General features: G+C 40.4%; 1 protein-coding gene across 1 annotated transcript in view; it reads right to left on the bottom strand.

Annotated features, from left to right (window-relative positions):
- Positions 1 to 25,750, bottom strand: part of Apbb1ip (amyloid beta precursor protein binding family B member 1 interacting protein) — a 97,763-nt gene that overhangs the window by 22,717 nt on the left and 49,296 nt on the right. The window contains exons 5-8 of the mRNA XM_055608574.1: positions 24,649 to 24,726; positions 18,083 to 18,242; positions 17,161 to 17,282; positions 1,400 to 1,486 (exon numbers count right to left, since the gene is read on the bottom strand). Of these exons, the coding sequence (XP_055464549.1) occupies positions 1,400 to 1,486; positions 17,161 to 17,282; positions 18,083 to 18,242; positions 24,649 to 24,726 (447 nt within the window). The remainder of the gene's footprint in view (positions 1 to 1,399; positions 1,487 to 17,160; positions 17,283 to 18,082; positions 18,243 to 24,648; positions 24,727 to 25,750) is intronic.

The following is a 25,750-nucleotide window of genomic DNA, read 5'->3' as shown; positions in this document are numbered from 1 at the left end:
TATATATATATATATATATATATATATATATATATATATATATATCAGTGGTTGATGATTTTGCACTACATGATTTTATATTTGCCCAGTAGTTATGATTCATGAAGCATCATTTTACCTTTACTGCAGCTTTCAACACAACAGTGTCTCTCTGCACATATGTGACCAGTCCACATAAGTACACCATGGCACCAACCCTGAGACACACACCTGCATCTATGTAGGGTGTGCGTGATGAGGCTGGCACCATTAGCACTCATATGTGGTTGGATCCACCTAGAGATGGAAGACCACAGGAAATGTGTGTTTCTGAAAGGGTCACTTGACCCCCAGGTCAAGAACTCCTGCTCTTGAGTCTAGTGGCTGGAGCAGAAACGAAGTCTCATTTTCCCTATTGGGCCTCTGTTGCATTTCCAGCCCAGAACCAGCCCAGAAAAGCATGTTCAGGACCTTGGGGGTGGCAGCAAGGTTCTAGAACCTGCTCCAGTTTTGGTCTAGAAAGTGGCAGGGGATGGAAACATGGGAGGAGATAAGCTCACTGAGGAATAGAATACAGCAGTCTTTACTGTTAGTGAATTGCTTCACAGGTGCTGCATTACTAGGTCTAAACTTTCAAGAGAAAAGTCTATTATGCTGGGAGCAAATAAAGCCAACTTGCCTGGGACTCTGAGATGCCCAAGTGAGAGACCAGGAGGGCCTCAGTTTTTAGCACAGTTGCCTTAATAGCTTCCAACAAGAGGAACTTGTAGTGTGCGCGCCAGTGGCGAGCATCAAGGGGTGGGCATTCATCTCTTCTCTGAATGTCCCTCATGATCACATGATCCTTGCTGAGGCTCACAGAAGTCTGTTCTTGCCATTCGCACATGAACAGCCAATGCAGTCACATCCCTAAGTCATTTCTGTCTCTAGACTTCACACTTCTACTTGGGGCTGCTAGAAGAGCCTCACTGAAGACAAAGATTTGGAAATCCTTGCATCTGATTCCATAAAGCCCTTCTGAAGTGAAACATACATGTGCCACATACCATAAAGTGGTACATGTCACAGTGAGTGTCATGAAGTAGAGCATACATGTCACAGTGAGTGTCATGAAGTAGAACATATATGACACAGTGAATATCGTGGATTCATATCATGTGGATTCATTTTAGGGAAAGAATCATTTATTGAATTTCTTGAAATCAACCTATTTTGTCTAAAGTCAGACTTTATTACAAATGACTCAGAAAGCCACTGAATTATCTACATTGCTCTACATTATTAGATAATAATTAGCATTTAAAACCCTAAGTTAAAATTTTACAGTGTGTTTCAGAATTTTCCACTGTGTGTGAGCAAATAATTTAACAGATCCAGGAAAGCCTTTTGTGTTTATTGCACTCTGCAAAGTGAAGCTTACCTCAAGTAAGGATTCTTTGTTTTTAGCATTCATTTTCTCATTGGTTTCCTTGTTTTCTCTTTTCCCCTTATTATCCAAGTAGAAATTCTAGATAAAACATTAAAAGATCATATCAGCAAGTATTCATTACTACAAGGAGCCCCCAGTCTCGCTGGAGAGAAGACAGACAGAGTAGAACTGCAGCGACTCTGGTGAAGCTCCCTTAGTGAGCTACTACTGCATCATCCCAGTTCAAGCATGGTCTTCATTCCTGCCCAGGCAGCAGAGCAAAAATATTAGGAAAGGGTATGACACCATTTCATTGTTAAATTCCACAGGCCAAGAACCTCACTGTCAAACAATGAACACCAGGAAGCCTAGTGGGCGGACAAGCATGGCGTGCCTATAAGGTTAGAATGTCTTCTGCTGACCTCAGTACCCCACTGCCTAGCCTAGTGGAACGAGGACAGTCTGGCTGTGGATGCATGATGTTATATTAGTACAATTTTTGTTTGTTTATTGCCCTTATGGTGTTTGGAATGGTAATTTTTTTGAGGCATGTTCTATTAAGCTGGTGTTTTCTCAAAATTGAAATGAAGTGGACATATATGTTAAGGGCAGGAGAGACAGCTCAGCACGTGAGTGTTTACTGTTCTTCAGAAGCCTCAGATTCAGTTCATAGCACCCACAGCAGGCAGTTTACAACTGCGTGTGACTACAGTTCTAGAGGATCTGATGCCCTCAGGTCTCGGAGGGTAACTAATGTACATGGCACACACAAACTCCTGACACACACATAAAAGTAAAAATAATACATTAATATTTAAAAACAAATAAGAAAAAAAAAGAGTCGACTTAACAGCTTATCTTAAAAAGCCTCAAGACCAACAATTGACAAATAGGACTGCATAAAGCAAAAACATTTCTGGATAGCAAGTGTTCAAGAAAAGAAGCAGCCTACAAGTGGAAAAAAAATAACTTTACCAATTATGCATCTGGCAGAGGGCTAGTATCTGGCCTAGAACATATTAAGAACTCAAAAAACTAAACATAAAGAAAACAAACAACCCAATTATAAAACAGAACTTGAAACAAAACAGAGTTCTCAGAAGATAAAATACAAACAGCCAAGAAATAATAAAAAATTGTTAACAAGTTGTTTTTGCTATCTGGGAAATGCAAATTTAACCTACTTTTGAGATTTCTTCTTCGTCAGAATGGCTAAGGTTAAAAAAAAGTGGAAAAAAAAAAAAACCCCAAACTAACAAAATCCCCAACAACAACAAAACCAAAAGCCCAAACAACAACAAAAACAAAATGAAAGCAGATGTTGATGAGGATTCAGGGAAAGAGGAAGTTTTTTTCAGTGCTGTTGGGAATGTGGCCATTATGGAAATCAGTGGAGGAAATTAGTTCCTCAAAAAGCTGAGAATAGATCTACCACAAGATCCGGTGGCTATACCACTCTTGGGCAAATATCTAAGGGTTTCTGTACCTCACTGCAGAGATACTTGCTCATCATGTTCATAAGAACCAACAATCAGGAACAATTTACATGTGCATTAACTGTGAAAGGATAACAAAATGGGTTACTTTTGCACAATGGGCTATCATTCAGCTGTTAAAAAGTATGATTTTTGGGAAAATGAGTGGAACTGGAAACAGTTGTCCTGAGTGAGGTAACACAGACCAAAAGATACAAATACTATATGTTTTCTGTCATTTATAAATGTTAATTAGCCTTCAGGTTTTAGGTATGTGTGTTTTGTTCAGAATACCAACAGATGTTAGGTAAATAATAAGGGACCATGGACTGGAGGGAGTCTATCAAGGAAGGGGAAATAGAATACGGTGTTGTAGAAAAATGGAAGAGAGGGGATTAAATGGGGGATGTGAGGACAGGCTGGAGGAGGGGATCTAAGGGGGGCAGGATAATTAACAGTGAAGTCCTTTTGAAAAAAGCATTTGGAAACCTACTATTGTAGAAGCACACACACACATATATATATATATATATATACACATATATATGTATAGTATGTACATATATATGTACATATGAAAGGAGCTTGAATGAAGTTGCTATATACTGGGGGTGGGGGTGGGCAATACCCCCAACTAGACCAAATAAAACACCCAGCACCAAGAATGTACAGACTCTCACATACTATCCCTAGATTGTATGGTTGGTTGCTAGTGCTAATTGTTACACTCTAGAACTTGGCAGTAAAACTCTGCTGCTGAAGACATCACATAATTGAGTCATAGAACATGGAGAAATCTATCTAACCATAAGCTTCCTCCCTACTGACTAGAATTCATAGTTCTGGCAGGTGCTAGACACACTACTGGAAGAGAAGAGTACCATCAATTCCACTCGACAGTGAACCCTGTGAGCTATAGGAATTATCTGACAAGATATGCTCACTGATCCCATAGTGGCATGAATGTGATGGGAGCAACCAACTACTTTTGGTTGGATTTAAGGTCTGCTTCACAAGATGGAACCCATACTCGACACTGTCAATAAGGCCAAGAACTTGGGGTTGGACAAGTTTTAGATCCTATGGGAAAAGCTACTACTATTATTTTGCTAAATGGACATAACAACAAAATGACTCCTATGACATATTGCTATACTCATCGATCAATGCAACACTCAAACCTCATCAGATAAGCTTCTTCTTGCAGTAAATAGTAATTAACACAGAAATGTACAACTGGTCAATGCATAGAGGATAGGGGACTTTGGAATGTTCAGCTCTAAAAGGGATATTTATATAATGTCCCTCCTCTTAAATGTTCAGGGATCTATGTGGAAGAGAGAGCAGAAAGAGGTAGAGCCAGAGGTAGTGAATAACGAAGTGCTTTCCAGATATAACAGGGCTTCACACCTGAGCTCACAGAGACTGTGGCATCACTGTGCACAAGGTCAAGCCAGACAAAGTTTCAGCATGGTAGGGGGAAGGTTGGCATTAAGTTTGGCATTGAGGTTGGCATCTTATCTATCTAAGCATTTGATTGCTTTTGAGACGGTATCTTAGTTTGCTTTCTATTGCTGTGAAAATAGAGAAAGTCGATTTTTTTCTCAGGAGAGTGACACCTGACATATCAACCAGACTTCAGGAACAGTCAGCTAACACAATTGGACTCTATATTTTCTTGTAAGAGAGAGAAAGGAATGGGTGGTGGGAAAGAGAGAGAACATAAACCTGGGTAGGTAGGGAGTTGAGGTATACTCTGGAAGTAGTTGGGGAGAGTGTGAATATTATTAAAGTATATTGTATGAAATTATCAAAAACAAAAAACATTTAAGAGGCTACTAAAGAGAAATAAATACTGTCTCATTTGTTACAAGCTAAAACATCTCATGGCCTTTAATGTGTGCTGAGGGGAGTCAGGCCAATCCCGGGCTTTCTCAGGGTCCCGATGAAAGGACAAAGAAAACCTAGCTCTGTATCCCTGCCCAGGGGCAGACCTGGCAAGGTCTAGTCAAGGGATTAAGGTTTTGGTTCCTGGAAAACTGGCTTTTTTCCTCTGAAGAGACTGAAGTTATCAGTTTCGAGGCCATCGTGTGCACTTGGGATGTCCTGTGTTCCTCTGGTGCAACATTCACCTCTTCATTAGTCTCCTATTGAATTTGGCCCACTGTATGATAACTTCGCACTTATTCCCATTTTCCCCTTAGAAATTGTAGATAAGTTGCTGTGCTTCTTAATAAAAGTTGCTTGGCACAAAACATAGCTTGTACAACACCTCCTGACCCCCAAACTTTCTATTTTCTTACTCTGCTGACTCCCTGGTTCCCCCTTTCAATAATCTGTCACTGAAGAATGGCCTGCTTGCTGGTCAAAGCCAGGGTACAATAATCTAACTTACACAGCAGGGCACAATATTTTGTTGGGCAACCCTGATTTAAGTAAAACTGGCTTGTAATGAAGTCAATATAATCCTTTTCAAAAATAATAGTTCCAGTTCACTGAATACTGTTATTGCTTTTCATTTAAAGAGATATTATTTGATTTAATCAGTAAACTTCAACTTTTCACAAAGTTAAGGAATGCCACCTCAAGACCTATTGGAGATTATAAGGCATCATATTTACTTTAAACATTGGTAAAACTATTGTCACTGTCAGAACAGAGCAAGATTTATCTCAGATACATGTAAATGGCCAACTGGTTAAACCAAGTTCAAACAATACACAGGTAGAGCTGTGCTTATACTCTTGTTTTTATACATCATTTTCTTGACTTTAATATAAGCTATCAGGTATGAGGTAATAGAGCATTACAAATGATTTTTGGCCTAGACTGGTTTGAATCTAAAATCTTAAGATCCATGAAACCACGTTTGCTATAATTTTGTCTTTAACCCTTGACTGGTTATTACTTGCTAAATCCCTTCACTGCAGGCAGGGATTTTAATAGCACCCACTTTCATGGAATCTTCACGTTGAAGATTATAATGACAAAACACTATTATTTTATAACAGATGCAATAGCTTTATAAACTAAGGGAATTAGCAATCGGGAAGTCGGAGCCGCTCGCAGTAAGCCACACCTAAGACTTCTGCTGCACATAAGCCTCTTCAAGGATACACTGGCATCAACTTTTACATCTTTAACCTCTATTTCTAAATTTGACCTGCCAGATAATGGATAACCTCTTTCACAATCGCTTCTCCACTCCTTAGAAAGAAAAGGCACCCTGCACACCCACAAGAACCTAATTGCTCAAAGGCCCAAACAAAGGAATCACTTGAAACACTGGTATGAAAAGGCAGAAGACTCATAACAAATCCCCTTGAAAATCAAGTGATTTCTAATGCTTTGCTTCCCTCACAATGGAAAGTACTTAATTATTTTGCCAGTCAATGGATGAAAAGAATAATCATTGAGCCTTCAGTGACTTTTAGCTGACAACTTGGAAAGAGTTCACAGGCCTGAATGGTGTTTTCCTATTTCCATCCATTTAATTGGAATATACTTTCTCAAAGCTTTTTATCTGTAAAAAGTAGTTAACACCTATACTGGTATGTTTTTTGTCAACTTGGTACAAGCTAGGGTTATCTGGGAAGAGGACACTCAACTGAGAAAAATGTTACTTTTAGTTTGCCTGCAAGCAAGACTGTAGGGTGATTTCTTGATTATGACTGATGCCAAGGGTCCAGCCCATTGTGGGTGGCACCACCCCTTGGCAGGTGTCTGGGGTGGTATAAGAAAGCAAGCAGAACAAACCATGAAGAACAAGCCAGCAAGCACCAGTTCTCCATGGTCTCTGCTTCAGCTTCTGCCTCCAGGTTCTCAGCTTGAGTTCCTTCCCTGACAGACTGTGATGAGGTACATAAACCAAATAAACCCTTTCCTCCCCTTTTGGTCATGGTGTTAATCACAGCAATAGAAAATGAACCAAAACAACATCCATAAAAACAAAAAAAACAGAAGAATAATTGATTCAGAACATTCATTGATTAATTTTTGAATTAATTAGGAGTAACCTGTCTGCAAGATATGCCGTGCAATCGTGGTACAAAACTTGTAGGAGTAACCAACCAGTATGTGATCTGAGTTAAGGCCCACTCCAGGAGATGAAACCCATACCCAATGCTTCTTGGGTAGCCAAGAACCTGAGACTAGATAGCCTAAGAACCTAGGGGAAAACCAAATATTATTGTTCTGCTAAAGGAACAAAATGACTCCTGATGACATTCTGCTATACTCATAGATCATTGTCTTGCTCAGTCATCATTAAAGAAGCTTCCTTCTGCAGCAGATGGAAATAGAGACCCACAGCCAGGAAATATTCAGATAGTGAGAGCCCATGGTACATTCAGCCCTAAAAGAGATGTTTCCATCAAATCCATCCCCTCATGGTTCAGGGAATAATGTGGAAAAAGAGGTGAAAAGTGTGTTAAGAGCCACAGTGGGTGGAGACCAGGAATCAAGTTCTTCTAGACACCACAGAGATGGCACACAAATGGACTCACAGAAGGCTGTGGCAGCAGTTAGAGGGCCTGCAAAGGTCTGCACCAGATGGGGTCTTAGAGCTGAATGAGAAGTGGACACCTCCCATCTCTAACCCAAAAGCTATTCCCAATTGATGGCCACTTGTAATGAAAAATTAGTTCTCTCTAAGGGAGTCTTGCTGAGAAAACAAACCACTCTTAAGGGCAGCCTACTCCCAGCTAACACAAAACTCTCTACAGCATGTTTGGAAGTCCTTTGTCTCATGATAAGTCAGCACTCTCCCAACCCCATCTACCTTACAGGTCGTGTGTGTGTGTGTGTGTGTGTGTGTGTGTGTGTGTGTGTGTGTGATGGCTTCCAGTTTTGCTTTTTTCTTTAATGGGATTTCCACAGCTGTGAACGAGTGTGTCTCAGCATCTAATTCTTGTGCTTTTTCTTTGGCTCTTTTTCTTGTTTGGTTGTTTTGTTATATTTCGATTTGTTTTCTGAATTTATTTATCTTATTTTATTATTGTTCCTTAGGTGCCTGTTTGTTTTCTAATGAAAGATGAAAGGGTGTGGACCCAGATGAGAGCACAGTGGGCAAGTGCTAGGAGGAGTAAAGGGAGGGAAAAACCATAATTAGAAAATATTGTGTGAAGAAAAACCATTTTCATAAAAAAAAAAAATGTTCCCCCACCAAATACCAAATCTTAAATGTTTTGGTATTTTAATCAATTATGTGATTTTAAAAAAATGTGTGGTGGCTGACAATGAAAAAATTTGGAAACTTAAATTTGTGAACATAATGTGCTGAATTGATATATGAAAGGGAAATCGACAACAGACTCGCGGACTCCAGCAAATGGTTCAGGATGGTAGTGGTGGCAAGGCTGTGCAGGTATGGGAACAGCGTGGATACTTCTGCTTCTCCTGCTCACTTTTACTGCAAAGTAGCTTTTCTAAAAACATACTGTGTGCTTCTTCAATGTATAACGAGAGGAGTCAGACTGCCATGGATCAGTACTTAGAATCTGTAGGGTCATTTTAAAAGTTAAGATTTAAAATACATGATACTTTGCATTCTTTATAGATACTTAAAGTACATATGAAAAATTTGGAGCTAGGTGTGGTGGTGTATGTCTGTAATCCTTGCAGTAGAGATGCTGAGGCATGAGGAACTATGTGAGTTCAAAGCCAGCCTGTGCCCCAAAGCAAAATCTTGACTCATGAGGGGGTGGAAGTTGGAAAGGGTGTCAACAGATAAGTGTGTGAGGTGCTACACAGTTTTTCAAATTTCCAGTAGTTGTACAGGCATACAAGTAATATATGCAGCTGTCATCTGAGGTTGGCCATAAATGGCCACATGAGAATAGATGAAGGAGGCCTCCAAAATGGAAACATCATAGCTATGCATGAAGATAGAAACCCAAGGGAGGTCTGGGAACAAGATACTTGTGTGGTCTTGTAACACTCTGTGGTGGTTTGAACGAAAATGGCCTCCATAGGGTCATAGGGAGTGGCACAATTAGGAGACATGGCCTTGCCACAGTAGGTGTGACTTTGTTTGAGGAAGTCTTTCATTAGAGGGTAGACTTTGAGGTCTCAGATGCTCAAGCCATTCCTAGTGTGGCATTCACTTCTGCTTCCTGCAGATCAACATGTAGAGCTCTCAGCTCCTCCAGCACCAGGCCTGCCAGCATGTGGCCATGCTTCCTGCCATGATGTAAGCCAGCCCTAATTAAAGTTCCTTTATAAGAGTTGCTGTGGGAGGAAGACAATGCAGCCAGTCCTGATGAGACCTGATAGCCTAGGGTCAGAGGGAAGGGGAGGAGGACCTCCCCTATCAGTGGACTTGGGGAGGGGCATGGGAGGAGGAGAGGGAAAGAGGGTGGGATTGGGAGGGGAGGAAGGAGGGAGCTACAGGTAGGATGCAAAGGGAATAAATTGTAATTAAAATATAATAATAATAATAATAATAATAATAATAATAATAGAGTTGCTATGGTCATGGTGTGTCTTCACAATGATAGAAATCCTAACTAAGACACACCCAGTAAACCCGCACCCAAGTACAGGGATCAAATCAGGGATCAAATTGCAGTTGGCTAGCTCACAGGCTGCTTATACCTCCCATGAGGCTAGAACCTTGGCCTCTGAAGAGATCTGAAATGTTCTTAAGTGAAATAGGATGCAACGATGACAATTAGCAGGGACATTAGCACACACTCTGATTTTTCTCCATTTTTAAATGGGGGTGATTTGTTATCACTCCCAGTCAAGACAAGTCATCCTTTTCAAATTCTCTCCATTCCCCAGTTAAGCATGTTTGTCCTACAAGTTTGCAGATCCTGATTTCTCTCCACAAACTTGTATTTTATTGTGGCTGACTTTATGGGAAATGAGCTCTGTATTTTGGCTGAGATCAAACCACTTTCCTGTCATAGATCACTTTAAAAGTGTAACTAATGGATTTCATGCTGCAGTGTCACCATCACAAACTGAGAAGTGGAATGGAAACTGGTCAGAGAACACACTGAAGTAACTACACAATCAACCTTGCAGTTACGCCTGGGTAAGCACACTACAAGTGCTGGGGAATCCTTCTTGGCTGTTGAATCTCATAATTGAGCACAAAGTTTCCCCTTACATCAATTTTAATGCCTATTCCCAGATACACTATATAAAAAGACTCCATCAAATATAGAAGATTTCAGTTTCAGGATTCTAATGACCCACTTTTATAGTTTTGTATAGATTAATAGTTTTTTTTTTCCAGAACTGATATTCTGGGACATGTGTACTGGTTTTTTGTTTGTTTGTAGACAGGGTTTCTCTGTGCAGTCCTGGCTGTCCTGGAACTTACTCTGTAGATCAGGCTGCCCTCTAACTCACAGAGATCCACCTGCCTCTGCCTTTGCTTCGATTAAAGGCCTGTGCCACCACCTGGCTTGCATTTTTTAAAAGTTATTATTCATTTTATTGTGTGTGTGTGTGTGATTGTGTGCGTGTGTGTGTGAGTTTAGGTCACATCGCTGTCTTATGGGAATCAGGGGTCAAATTGCATTATCAGGTCTGAGAAGAGGTACCTGATTATCTTGATTGCCTCTCCTCTCCTCCCCTCTCCTCCCTTCCCTTCCACTCCCTTTTCTTTTTTCTTCCCTCTCTTCCTCTCTTCTCTCCTTCCTTATTTTCTTTTTCTAATTAAAAATTTAAGTACATATATGAAGTAATGGGATTCACCATGATATTTTCATTCATGTAAGTCATTATACTTTGTGATCATTCAGCCCCTTCCCACTGCCCTGCCCCATTGTCCCTATTTCTTCTTGCTTGGCTCTTTCCTCCCCTAGGTAGTCTTCCTTTCTGTTTCCATGTCACCTGTATTATATAAGCTTAATCTTCATTGTTAAAACTGGACTCAGAAAGTGAATGAAGTGCCAGTATTCATCTTCTTCTGCTTCCTGGCTGTGGACAGTTTTTATAATGCACAGCTGCAATCTTAAAAGTCATGTCTTGTCTTCCATGCCCTGAACCCTGGAGTAATGCATGTACATTATTTGCTGAAAGCAATAAAGATTGAAAGCAATCTTATAAAATAAATATATACTATAAATGTTGAACACAATATACAACATTTAATATTGATTGGCAAACAGATGTTAGTAATATTGTTTGTTATCTGGGTTAGTTGGAATAACTACTGTAAATTGCAAATAACCCTGTTAAAAATTTCTGTAATTATCCCTCATGACTTCCGCATGTGAAGCTTTCTTTGGTGTTCAGTAAAGATAGAGCAAATCATTTTGATAGGGACAGACACAGCAGAGACAGACAAACACAGACACCAGGGAAAGGCAGATACAGAGCCAGGACAGGCAAGCACAGATTCAGACCCATACAACAGACAGACAGAAGATGAAAGACACAGTGAAGTAGAGAATTCAGATCTGGCATTACCTTGATTAAATGATACTAAAAGGAAGTGTTTTGATTTCTTTCTTTATAAAAAAATTTATTTATTTTTTCAAATTTATTCACATTACATCCAATTGTAGCCCTCTCCCTTGTCTCCCCCCAGTCCCATCCTCCCTCTCTCTTTCTCCCATCACCCTCTGCTAGTTCTCAGAAAGGAGAGCCCTCTTCCCCTACCTACTGACCCCAGCCTATCAAGTCTCATCAGGACTACCTGCTTCCTCTTCTTCTGTGGCCTGCCAGGGGGAAATTATAAAAGAGCGGGCAACAGAGTCCATGACAGAGACAACTCATACTAGGGAACCCACATGGAGACTGAGCTGCCATGGGCTACATCTGAGGAGGGGGTCTAGGTCCTCTCCATGCATGGTCCTTGGTTGATTCATTGGTCTCTGCAGGCTACCCTTGGGCCCAGATTTGTTGGCTCTGTTGGTATTCTTATGAAGCTCCTGTCCCCTCTGGGTCCTTCTATTTCCCCACTCTTCCATAAGACTCACTGCACTCTGCCCAAAGTTTGGCTGTGAGTCTCAGCATCTACTTCCATTCCCTGCTGGGTAGAGTCTTTCAGAGAACATCTATTGTAGGCTTCCTTCCTGTTCCCACTCTTCAACTGCTTCCTGTGTCTATCCTATTTGCCCTTCTGAATGAGAATTAAGCATCCTCCCTAGGATCCTCCTTGTTATTTAGTTTCTTTAGGTCTGTGGACTTTAGTATGTTTAGCCTGTATTATATGGCTAATATCCACTTATTAAGTGAGTGTAAACCATGTTTTTTTTTTTCCTGGTTCTGAGTTACCTCAGATGACCTTCAGGATGACCTTTTCTAGTTCTATCCATTTGCCTACAAATTTCATGGTTTTCTTGTTTTTAATAGCTAAGTAGTATTCCAATGTGTAAATGTACCACAATTTCTTTATCCATTCTTCAGTTGAGGGACATCTAGGTTGTTTCCAGATTCTGGTATTATGAATAAAGCCACTATGAACGTGGTTGAGCAAATGTCCTTGTTGTGTGGTGGAGCATCTTTCAGGCATATGCCCAAGAGCAGTATAGCTGGGTCTTGAGGTGGAGCTTCTTGGTGACTTAGAGTTTATTATTAATTTACTCAAGTTAGCCAGAAAAAGCAACATCAATGCTCTGAGACTGTAGAACAATAGGAGTTTTTATACCATGATAAAGGGAGAGCCAACCTAAAAAATATTCATAAAATTTCCTATCAGCATTTGGCATAGCTAAATAGAAACGTAATCTACATCCCAGTAATTTCATTCATGAATATATGTGCAAGAGAAATGTCTGCATATGTTAAGCTAAAAATATATATGAGTCATTCACACCAGCATTACTACTTTTTTTTTCTCAATAATTTTTTTATATTTTTGCCTCAACATGACTTAGTTTATTTACAAAGCAGATTTCACTTAAGTATTGTGTAAAAGGAAAGGACTGTTTCCAATAGTGACCATGACGATTCTACATTGTTTCCATGCTTTGTTTGTTTCTACGTTAACAGGCCTAAGGAGTTAACCAGGATGCGGTAGACGTGCTCTGTAACACCTAATCCGTGATTCTTCCTTGTGATCACGTTCAGCATCACTACTCAGACGCCACGCTAGGAACACATCACATGTCTGCAGCAGCACAATGAACACATAGATTTTGGTTTAGTCACCCAATAGAATACTAAATGGCAGGAAAAGTAAACTGATGCTCTGGGTATCAATGAGAGTAAAATCTAAACATAAATGTGAACTGTTGGAAGTTGGTCTGATGCATGTTACTAGCCCTCAAGATCTGGGTATGCCTATCTGTGTGGTGTAAACCTACCTGATTGTTCATTAAATGGCCTGTACCTGGGCAGGGCAGAATGGGGTAGGCATGACTAGGGTTCCAGGGCTTTTGGGTTCAAAAGAGAATCATGAAAAACAGATGGACTGGAAGAGAGGAGGAAGGAGTACAACATGGTGGGTTAGTGTGGAGAAAAAAACCATGTGAGCTGAGAGGAGGGGCTCCAATAATGGCACGAAAAGGCCCAGATGAAGAATACAAGCAAGTACCTTGGGATTATGGATGGAAGGTAGACCAGATTAGGAGGACTAAAGTGGATGGCATTGGATGGGGGCTGGGGCATTGATGGTGAGGATATTGAGACAGTGTAAGTGAAATATCTGTCTGGCCCAAGGTAAATAAGGCAACTGTAAATCTAACAGGTGTCTGTGTCTCTATTGTTTGTGATAGTGGGTTAAATAACACTGCCATGATAATCTTACAGCTAATAATAACTGATAGCCCAACACTCATCATTATATATTTTCTACAACAGTGAACTATAACATGACTCCATTTCACATAAAGCCCAAAATAAAGAAAAATTAAGGAGACAAAGATGTAAATACTGACTGCCACTATAATGGGGGGTTAAATACTGGGAAAAGACACAAAGAGCCTCACTTATGTCCTGTATCCTGAAGGCATGAGTTGAAGGAATGCATTCATTTTGTAAAGTCCATAGGCTGTACTGTTAGGGCATGAGAGTGCTTGATCAGACACTACAGCCAGCTGTATGCCTCCTTCCTCCTCTTAACCATGGGCACACTGCAGAATTTCTGGGTAGTGCTTTCACAGACTCAATATAAAGGGTGTTTCATGAAGAAGTTTTGCAAAATGGTGGCCTTGAATATAGTGCATTTGGTTGTTATATACAAATCACATCCTCAGGCTCTTTCGTAGCTCCTTTATGGCTAAGGTGTCTAAGAGAAAGAAGCTTGGATATAAATTCCCCTGGCTCTTTCCGCTTTCTCTATAGATTAGAGGGGCTGTTAGACAGAGCTCTGTTGGACGCGGAGATAGACTTCAGATGTTGAGGGTAGCAGAGACATTCTACTAAATCTGTTTACTTTTATAGGAGAAAGAAATAAGAGTCCAGCTTGGTTTGGGCATGGAATTATAGTTCTTTGTTATATCCCCCGATTTGGCACTCTTTCCAGTACAGGCATTTAAAATGGAATGATCAGCCAAGGCAGTCAATAGGCTGAAAAATAGACATTTTTAGCGCTTGGCGTGTCTTAATGACTTTGTTGTCAGTTCCCACCATATATCTCAGGGAGGACCTCCCTCAGAAAACAGCACAGGGCATTTATTTGGTGCTTGACTTTGTCAGTTTGACCGGATTGAGGGGCACTTAAGGTATTATTAAAGCACTCTCTGATGATGTCCATGAGGGCATTACTAGAGCCAGTTAAATTAATGGATCAACCCTCTGATGGTTCACAGTCTGAATAGAGTCTTGGGAAGGGGTGGAGTGGTGTATGAGGTTGAGAAAGGTGTGGAACGTTGTTTGTGTGTGTTGGGGTGCTGGCTTGGAGGTATGTCTTTGAGGATTTATCTTACATTAGTCTTTTTCTGTTACTACTCTGTGGGGCATGTGGACCATGCCACCAGGAGAACTAGCATGGAACTGGCATGGAACTGGGAAGGTGGAGCATGTTGAAACCTCAGAAATCTCAAACTTGAGATCAGCAGGAGTAAGAACCACTCTTTCCCTGTTCTGAGCCTGCATGGCCTGGCACATGTAACCTGGTGAACCCCAACTCTCCAGGTAGTCACGTATCTGACCCCTAATGTAACTAGAGTACCATCAGCATGCCAGCCACAACCAACCCCAAACCCCCTCCCTACACCCCAAGGTTTATAAAGTACTTGTTCACCATGGAATAACAGGACAGAAGCTGCTTCACTAATAAATGGGTACAAGCTAATTTTCAGAAGATTGTCTAACAGCTGTTGATTCACTTGAGCTGTAACACTTGAAGGGCTGATTGGGAGACAGCTTTTTTTTTTTTTTTTTTTTTTTTTTTTTTCTAAATCTTGGACATTAACCTCTGGATCCTCGGACCTGCCTACCTGATGGCCTTGCTGGTGGGACCCGAGCCCTTGCTGCAGCAGTCAGGCACCCCCGACACACTGGCCACCCGACTGCTCCACTGTGACAAAGGGCTTTTAGCGACTGAAAGTTGTAACTCCTCCTCCCCACCCCAGCTGGACTGGAATCCTGCAGACCCCACCCATTTCAGATTCTGCTTCATTCTTCCTGGCTGGACTCTGTTCTCGCAGAGCCCAGACACCCCAGTGGGGACAGAGTAGACCAACATACTGCCCTATCCTGCTTCCTGTCTACCACATCATGAAGGCTCTGCCATATCCTCCTTTCCACAATGGTGGAAACCTCTGTACCTGTGAGCCAAATAAGCCTCTCCTCCCTTAACTTGTTTCCACCAGGTATTTGGCCACAGCAATGATAAAACTAATGCAAGGGGGAAGACTATTTTCCCATAAGTAGCCTGCCTCAAACTCTAATTCTGTTCGTGATTCGAGATTCAGTCCCCTCTTTTGCAAAATGGAAAGATATCTGAATGATCTTGGATATCTCTCCCATCAGTAACATTCTTAGAATTTTTTAAAATGTTATTGGGATAAGAGGAAAGATAGGGTCCCTTTACATAAGGACACATTGGTACCTGATATTGTGAAAAAGAGCTCAGCATACACACACTACTGAGTGAGTCTTTGGTCTAAGTGGTGCCCAGAAGGAATCTGAGACTAAGTAGCTTTGTGTGGCTATGAGCTCAGCTCCACAGAGAAACATGTAGCAAAGGACAGTGTAGAGAAGGCCAGGAGAGAAGCCCAATTATGTTGAATCAGAAAAAATGGTGACCCCTGACCACAAGGGCAAGGCTACACTTTCAAATGTTTAATTGCCTTTTAAGGTTCTCTACAAAGTATGGGATGGGGTGAGGAAGGCAGACCTTTTAGGGTATTGCTATCAACCTTTCCAGGTTGCTGCCTCTGTGAGTAACTCAGCTTAGACTAAAGATTCAGTCGCTGTCTCTGTTTGCTGGTGTGTGTGGTGACAGGCACACAGACTTGTATTCTGGTTATGTGAGGTCTCTCATATGATTCCAGCTGCTTGAGGCTGCTCCTGGAAAGGCTTGGATTTTTTGGTGGCCTCCTGATATGCAACTTGAGGGATGCACTTTCAAATATAAGAACAATGCTTTTGTGTTTGTGTCAACTGCCAGTGGAAATCACAGTAAATTTTATATTTTCTAGCTGCTCCTTACACAGTGTGGCAGGGACCCTGTGAATGACAATGTTTGGGGTGGTTTCTAAAAACTTGCAGGGGTCTATGCTGACAGAAGGAATGAGCTATAGCCCCAGCATCGCAGAGCATCTCCAGGGAACAGAGTTCACACCATTCTGACTAAATCTATACATGTAAATCCACTGGCCTTTATTTTTCTATAAAGTATAACTCGCATAGAAAAAGGCATAGAAAAACTAAGTATATGTATTTCACGGGCTCTGCCCCAAACTGTAACTAAATCTCCCTTTCTTCATTATTTTTGAAAGTATGGTGGCTGGTTATGGATCTTAGACCCCTAGTACCACTCTCCTTAGTTATTCAAAATATCAATAAGCAACACATATGAACTACAAAAATATGGTGCTTTGCAACAGAAGAGAATAAACTATAGTATATCAAATATATAGGTGGAAATCTCTGCAATAATCTAGAATATATCAAGCATATCTCTATATAGTATATCAAGTATATCTCTATTAGGCGAGTGGAGCCTAAAGAGATTCAGACCAAAGATGAGGGTTAGATAACAACAAATAGGTATGCTTTCAATTTTGAATGAAAAAAAAATAGATTTTTCAAAATTGCTAAGTTTGTGTTTATTTGAAAAAAAACAAACAAACCACATTTGTGAGATTTCCTGAGATTATGGTTTGGTCAGTACACAGGTGGCAAAAACTTCTTTTGTTACATAGTTTAATGAAATGCAGGCCATCTTACCTGAGGGTTTTTAAACACAGCATATTTTTCCTCTTTCTCTAAAAACAGTACTTTGTTTTCTGTGTCTCTCGTCCAGTGTGATAAAACTTCAACAACATTTTCATGGTCTTCAAAAATTCTCTCTGATGAAATAAAAGATATTTCAGGTAAGAGTCTATTACTGAGTTATGCACAGTGGCTCACAAAGTTTCTGAAGACTGGCAGCCTTTTAACCAGGTTTGAATTTATTCAGCCAAAGGCTCCTGCGCTACAAAAAGGGTGGGTACCTGAAGTTGGGAAGGTAGGTACTATGTTAATGATACATAAACGGTCACTGGGGCCCCTGCTCATCTCCTTTTCTCCCCTCCTGCACGGTACAGCTCAGGCCCACTGTGTATCTTGTCCCGGATTTATTTCCTTTCCTGAACCAGCCATTTGTCTTTCTCTGTGCAGTCGACTGTAAAGAGGCGGGAGAACTGGGGAGCTCCAGCGCCTGCTCTGTGAACTAATATCCCCGCCTGTGACAATAGTGCACAATAGTACTACTTTTATATGTCAGTGTCAAGTTTAAAATTTATTTTGACATGACAAATGATGGAAATTACAGTATTTTGGGCAATTGAATCATGTTTTTAAAAGTTAGCATTTTGTTTTTCATTTTAGATCATTTTTAGCAGAAGTAAATACCGTGGCATAAGATCCTGTGTACTTAAGCTTTGGAACGAAACTGTGAAACTGGTAACCTATTTCTCTGAAGCACCCAGCTTGAAGGCAAAGAAAGCTTTTCCTTCCCTTGTTTCCCCGGAAAGAAACAAAGAAGCAAGCACTTAACTCAGATGAGGGCAGTAACACTATAAAACAAAGGTTAAACAGACTAAAGCCCATAATAAAACAAATCTGCCAGGCTTTCAAAGTACAGCCCAGATATGAGGAGGAGACTTACCAATTTGCAATTCGGGGTATATTTCATAAAGACACCAGTCCACATTGCAGTCACAGTGGGTTTTTTCAAAAAGATTGTCTAGAACATCTCGAGCCAACTGTCGCTCATCCACCATCAGTGACTTGGTGCTGTTATCATCCATGTACACCTTAACCACAAGCTGAAGATGAAGCCACCAAACAGTCAGTTCTAGCAACGGGGGCAGGCTGCTCAGCTTAAGGTGTCAACATTGCTATTGTTTCTGACACTGTACATTAGAAATGCACCTTGTGGATATCTTGATAGGCTGTTGTTACTGTAGCTCCTAGGGTTCACGGTTGGGTAACGCTGTTGATGACTTTCCTCCAGCAGTGGTGGCATGATTGCAATGGGGATAACCAACCACTTTCTGATTTGATTTACAGCCTGCTCCACAGGACAGAGCCCATGCTGGTACTGGGAATTGCGCCCAGAACCCAAGGTAAAGGGGATCATGGGCCCATAGGAGAACCTACATTTATTATTTTGCCAAATGGATTTAGCATCAAATTGCCTTCTAAATACTTATCTTTTTATCCATAGATTAATGCAGCTCTTGACTCTCATCAGAGGTTATGACTCAGTTGGTCAAAGTGATTGAATAAGTGACTCTGGAGTGCTTAAGCACTAAATGGGACATCTACACCACAGCACTCCCTGCAAGGCTCAGGGAAGAGAAGGTGGAAAGACTGTGAGAGCCGAATGTTGATGCTGTCTACTGTAAAGAGGTGTCTTCTGGACATGACAGGATTGCTGTACTCATGAACTCCTAGCAGCTGCAGTTGCATGCAAAAACACATGTTCAGAATCAGGACCAGCATTCCAGCAAAATTCCAGCATTGGAGAGGAATTGATAAAGCCCTACCCTTACCCAAGAAGCTATTCTCAGTTGATGGTACTTGGGGAGAGGAAGAGTTGTTTTCTTCAGGGACATGAGCTATGGTAGATTGCCCATTTTCTAATGGATGGACACATACTGACAGCACTGACTAAATTCAGTGAATTGAAAAAAAAAGGATATGAACTTGACATGGACCAGGGAAGGGGTTTTTGGAAGAGTTGGTGATGGAATTGTGGTGGGGGAATACAACCCAAATACATTGTATACATGTCTGAAATTCTCAGAGATCAAATAAAAGTATACTTAAAAAGTGGAATGCATCCTTTGACCTCATTATATATCAGAAACACAGAGATAGAGAAATAAATTCACAAAACACAAAAAAGACAATAAACAAAGCCCTTGGCCCAATTTCAAGCCACTGCATTCTGGTGGGGAGACAGAAAGTAAACAGAAATGAAGAAGTACCCACTTCTCACTTTTCCAACATTTTTCTGCTTTTTTGTTCCCATTTTGTTTTTAGGGCTAGAAGCATTTCTTGATTAAAAGATCTCCCTGTATCTTTGTGATAGAAGTCCCATTGTTACAGGAAATTTTAGGGTAAATATCCTAGGCATAGCAGCCTCCAGTAAGGTAGGCTTTGCCACTGTTCCAGTGTGCCAATTAAAGAGACTAGTTAAAGTGAAGAACAGAGAGGGGACATTTATTAAATAAGGCTACACTGGCAGTCATTGTTTAGTGTGTTGGCAAGGGGTTTAAGATTTAAATAGAGGGCAAGAGATTTTTCATAATTAAACAGTCCTGGTTATGGTGTGGCCTTGCGCATCATTGACTTGCTTTGTCTTGACTTCTGTCTGACCTACAAGGTGGTCTCATAAAGTGTCATAATTGTGTGAAATTCCTTCCTGAGGAAAATTCTTCCTTTGGTTGTGTCCATTTACTGTCAACTTGAGATAGCCTAAAAATACATGAAAAAAAAATCTTAATACAGCAATTGTCTTCATCAGGTTGATTTGTGTACATATCTGTAAGAGATTGTCTTGATCGTTAATTGATGCAGGTTGGCCTAGTCTATGGTGGGTGACATCATTCCTTGGGGAGGTGGTCCTGGACTATTTAAAAAATGCTAGCTAAGCATGAATACACCTGTGAACTAGCAAATGAGCAGGCTAGCAAGCAGCATTCCCTCCAGAGATCCTGCCTCCAGGTTCCTGTCTTGAATTCCAACCTGGCTTCTCTTTATGATGTTCCCTGATCTGAAGGTGCAAGTCAAATAAAACTTTTCCTTACCAATTTTCCCTCCCAAGTCGCTTTTGGTCAGAGATTTTTAAATCACATCAACGGAAGGAAACTAGAAGAGTCTGGTGATGCAGAGCTTAAGCCTTTCTTCTGCATGAGGTAACTGTTGAAACTTTAATTCTTTGAAGTTCATTATTTCAATAGTCTGGTGGCACAGGAAGAGGACAAGTGTCCTTTTAGAGTTGCCTCCTCACCTGTCATGATGAGTATAGCCTCTTTAGCTTAACTAGAGTTGGGTCATTTTTGTATTTTTCTATGGAAGACATACATGTTGTTCTTTGTGGAGAATTACTGCAGTAGAATAGCTACATGTACTAGGAAACAGCACTGCTGTCAGGGCTTTAAAAGCAATATTTGTGATAAGGAAAAGTAATGACATTTGACCACATTTCATTTTTGCTTAGAGATGCTTTAGAAATGAAATCGTATGCTGCTTTTTCTTTTCATTTTTTTATAGAAATGGTGACACTGCTAAATCACATAGTTTCATAATGATGGAAGAGGCTTCTTTTTGGCAGAAGTGGCAAACTAAATTTAATCCATATGTATTTATGAATATCCGAGTTGTAGAGTTTAAAAAAAACAAGTGAATGAATAAGAAGAAATCATATTTATGATTCTTCAACAGTTTCTACTATATTTGCAAGCTGCAGAGGGGTTCTATACCGACACGGAACAGCATCGCATCCAGTGATGTTACATAATTCATCACATTATCTTCTGGGGGGCAAAATGAATTGGTAATGAGACCTTTTCATTTGCAAGTTGTTAAATGAAAAATATTTTAGTTCTAAATCATGAAAATTCCTTTTTTGGCTTCTATAATGAGATTACAAATGGAATTGCTCTTCTGCCACAGAGCTTTAGAATAAATTAAATCCGATTGTGTTTCTAGCTTTAAAAGCTTGGTAGTATAAGCTATGTACAACATTTGTAATTCAAAAGAATGTCAACATCCCAGCACATTCTTAAAAGCAAATACTGCTGATGGGGAAAAAACTAAACCCTTGTGCTTTTATGAGACAGGACCTCTTGGTGTAACTCAGGCTCCCCTTGAACTTATGCTCTTTTACCTCAGCCTTCTTGCACTAACTCACTTTCAACCTCTAACACATGTGTGAGATCCTCACAGTTATTTTTCCTAAACATGGAGCATTTCTATTATTTTCTTAATGTGCTGTGTCCCATACAGAGTCTGATTTTTAAAAAAATTTCGTCTGAGAGTCAGGAAACTTTCTTCCTTCCCCACTGACGAGTGCTTTGCTCTGCATCTTCCTTGAATCCAGGCAGATTATACCTTGTGTTTCCTGTCCTAAGTCATTGTGACTAACGGAAAAAAGCTACCTGTTTCTGGTAGGTGGCAGGGAGGCCTGCAAGACCCCTGTCTCCACAGGCCAGCTGGAGCGAACACACTTGCTCCTTATCCCACCTTCTCCTGTAAGAGACATTCCTCTTTTCATTTCTCTTCCAAAAATACACAATATGGCCTTCATTTATAAGTGGTTCAGTGGTTTGAAAGTGTGTAATTATGATTTTTAAAAAAACATATTCATCTTCCTTCCATTCCTTTGTCCCTCTCTTGAAGTGATGAGGATCAAGCCTAGGGCTTTGCACATGCTGGGCAAATGTTTACCACTGAGCTACAAACCAAGTCCTTGGGATTTAATGGGACAGGGTTTCTCTCGCGGTATGTTCAGGCTTCTCTTGAACCTGTAATCCTCCTGCTGCAGCCTCCCTGCTCTTACTCTCTTTTATTTGCAGCCATGGGCAAAGCCAACCACTCCACATGGCCTGTCTGCACCCACCACTTATTTGTAGCTCAATGAATGCTCGTCTATGCTAGATGAGATTAGAACAAGCCAGCCTGCTGCCATTCTCTGCTGCTATAATTTATTTTCCTTAAGAGCCTCTTTGGTGGTTCTATCATGGTAGGGTAGCCTCTTTTATACTCGTGACAGAAGAACTGTTCTTGTTTATGGGAACATCGTCCTCTCTGAACCAGCACACAGCTCCCATATGTAGGGGGAACACACATGGGATACTGAAGAAGGAAGAGGACACCCACTTAGTTGGCCACATCAGCCACATTAACCACAGTCATAGTCACAGTCAGATCACCTATGCTGCTATGTCACCCACACAGTTCTACAATTTATTTTCCATGTGTCATATTCCAAAATGGAGCTCTCAAAGGCTTCCTATTGTACTTAAGATACAGTTCAAACTTCCCCCGATACCTGTGGGCTCTCGGGGCTCCCACCTGTTACTTTAATGTCAAGTTCTTCCTTTGCTTTTACTCAGTAGGTCACTGAACTCTGATCAACAGTCTTTTATTTTGTTCTATTTCCTCAACCTAGGTTTTACTTGAGCATAAGATGCTCATTGCTTCATCAATGCTCATCTATGTTTGGGGAGCCCTTTACTACTGCCCCACGTCCCTAGCTGTTTCTTGCTGCTGAGGCCTTTTCTCAGAAGCTACCTTCTAGGGAGGCTTTGTCATCACAGTGCACAAAGCTTGGGCACTATCACTTCTTATGCTTTCCACTTTTCTCTTTTCTAGTTCACCCTTTCGTTTCTTAAAAAAGTGTGAATAATGATAATAATAATAGATCTTGTTGTGCAGTCTTAGGTGGGTCTGGACTTACTGTTGTAGTCCAGGCTAGCCTTGACTTTGTAATCATCCTGCCTCTGGACCCTGAGCTCTGGAATCAGAGATATGGGACACCATGCAGAGCCTGGCTTATTTATTTGTTTGTTTGTTTGTTTGTTTACTGCACTCGTCTCCCTTGCTGGAATTTAGCTCAACACAAGTAATGATCTCACTGGACTTGTTTAACATTGCACACACCTGGTAACTGCTCTAAAGCATGGGGGTGCACCGTTAAGGAAGCTTCTACAGAGGTTCAAAGGGAATACAGGCAATAAATTAGTGGGTAGTACACATGGTGGTGATCAAAACACTGAAGAGAATACGAAGTAGTGTGGACAATCTCACTTGGAAGGGGACTGAATACGTACGGGAGGGACAGAAACAGTCCTGATTGTCTTACATTCCTTCCTTTCTATGACAGGCTGCAACCTCAAACTGAAAGCCAAAATCAATCCCAGTCTTCTCTAAGACTGCTATTGTTGGACATTCATCACAGCATTGAGAAAAGTAACTAATCCAGTTTGCTTTCTTAGGTGCTTGTCTCATTAAGGAAAAGTTGACATATATATGCAGAAAATAAGACAGTAACAAAACGAGAAGTTGAATTCTATCTGCAAAAACAGCATCATATATGAGCCTTGAAAGTCTGGATATGGGGATGGTCAGGGGATAGTTATTGAATTATTCACTACGTAAATAACTCCTTCATTCAAGTATTGATGGGACAAGGAACATTCACCAGAGTGAGAGATGACAGATGCTTTAACTGAAATAAGATGCAGACTGAATACTCTTCCCATTAACTAAACTAATTAACTAACATTTTAAAAGTAAGTATAGTCTTCTAATCATGTTAGATGCAAGTTTTTATACTATAATACATTACATATGTTCCAAACAACAACAACAACAAAAAACCCTCTATGCTCTACAAAAATGTTCAAAACAATCACAGGCTAACTCTAACTGGTGAAGTAGGGTTAGGAGCAGATTGTTCAAAGTTTACACAAATTAGAGACTAGATTAACAACAAAACCAATGTTTGATCCATGGGTAGACAACCAGGAAGCTATAAGGTCTAGAGGCTACCCATGGAGAATGAAATTCACAGAAGAAATTGTGTAAATGTGAGGCCAGTGGACACAGAGGTCTGACCCAATTAAAGCATACCCAGAGGGTGTACCACCTGCCATAAGCACACAGCTATGGCACCATCAGAAGGCAGTCCAGGATGGACACATTTTTAATTTTCAAAATGGATGTGCGAAGGCCCTGGCCTAGGTGGTAGCAAAACCAAAGACCCCTTTCTTTCTTGCTAAATGGAATTTATACTCCCACTATCCTGGTTCACAGGAAAATCTATGTGAAAACCAACAAAAAGTCATGTATGGGCTAAGAAAATGCCTTCCCTGTTAGGCACTTTTGTTCTGTCTCACCATGGGGAGCGTTTTGTTACACCATGCACAGAAAGCCCTTACAAGAAATGCATGGAGGCAGCTTTTTTTTTTTTAAACCTAGAAATCACAAATTAGCTAAATGAGGTTATACAGAGAAAAATGGTGTCATTTTGCTTTTTTCAGAGAATTCTTTAAAATGATCATTATTTGGAAAGTGCCACTTGAGATTTCCTTCAATGACACTGTTAAAGCAGTGGCCCTGTGCATGCTCACCAGGTGACCTACTGACCTCTATTCTCAGTAACTATAACATGACATCACTAATTTAACTCTCCCTATGCAAATGTGATTGATAGTTTACCTTCTTAACCTTGGCTTCCTTCAGCTTTTCCAGTGCTAACTTAATCTTATCAGCCTTTGCTTGAGCTTCTTCTTCTTCCTGTAAAGGGGCAAGACATTCAAAAGAGTCTAGTACATCATACCAGAGAGTAATTCCTTATTGATTCTGAGGTCCAGTTCATTTATAGTAACAAAATTAACAAATTTCACATCCTCCATTTTCAGAATTTAAATACATGCCTATGACTAAAATGTTCCACTCAAAGATACAGAAAGCAACTATTGTTTATAGGCTTGAGAATTTCATCCTAAAAGATGAAATTATGACCTCGACTACTGTATCATATACTTAGAGCATGCTACTCTGTGCTCAGCTCACGACATGGGGTGCTGTGGCAGTTTGAATGAACAATATGCCTCATAAACTCATGTGCCTGAACACTGGGTCCCCAACTGGTGGTGCTGTTTGGGGAAGTACTAGAGCTTTTAGGATGTGGAGGACATGCATCAGTGGGAGTGGGCTCTGAGAGTCTGTGGTCTTATCCCACTTCTGGTTTGCTTTCTGCTTCTATCCTGTGACCACTGATCAGTGTGCTTCCTGCTCTGACTCCACTGACATGATGGACTTTTTCTATAGAACTGTAAGCTAAAATAGATTTTCATAGGTTGCTTTGCTTGTAGTATTTTATCACAGCAACAGAAAAGTAACTAATACTGACACTAACCTACAGAAACTATTAATGCACTATCCTAAGGGAGCTGATCATGTCAAACAATCATATGTATCCTCTTGGAGTATGGTATCTATTTAGAGGAAGATTTTTAGTTTTTCTTAGAAGCTTTAAAAGGTCCTTAACAGCCTATGTTTTAATACTAAAGCCAAAACTTAACATTATTAATCACAAAACCACCAAAGCAAAACAAAGTAAACAAAACAAAATAAATGAAAAACTCTACTAATGAACACACATGAACAGAAGAGTGTGAGATATTCTTATGAGCCAAAACTCCTTTGATTTTATAAGTTAAAATCCAGAGAGTAGGAATATTAAGGCTGTCTCATTTGTTCATTTGTCTATCTATCTATCTATCTATCTATCTATCTATCTATCTATCTATCTATC

This window comes from Psammomys obesus, unplaced genomic scaffold (assembly GCF_907164565.1).
Source record: "Psammomys obesus unplaced genomic scaffold, mPsaObe1.curated_primary_1811, whole genome shotgun sequence".
NCBI classification, from domain to species: domain Eukaryota; kingdom Metazoa; phylum Chordata; class Mammalia; order Rodentia; family Muridae; genus Psammomys; species Psammomys obesus.
The sequence above is the reverse complement of the archived record's forward strand: the minus strand, read 5'-3'. Positions and strand labels throughout refer to the sequence as shown.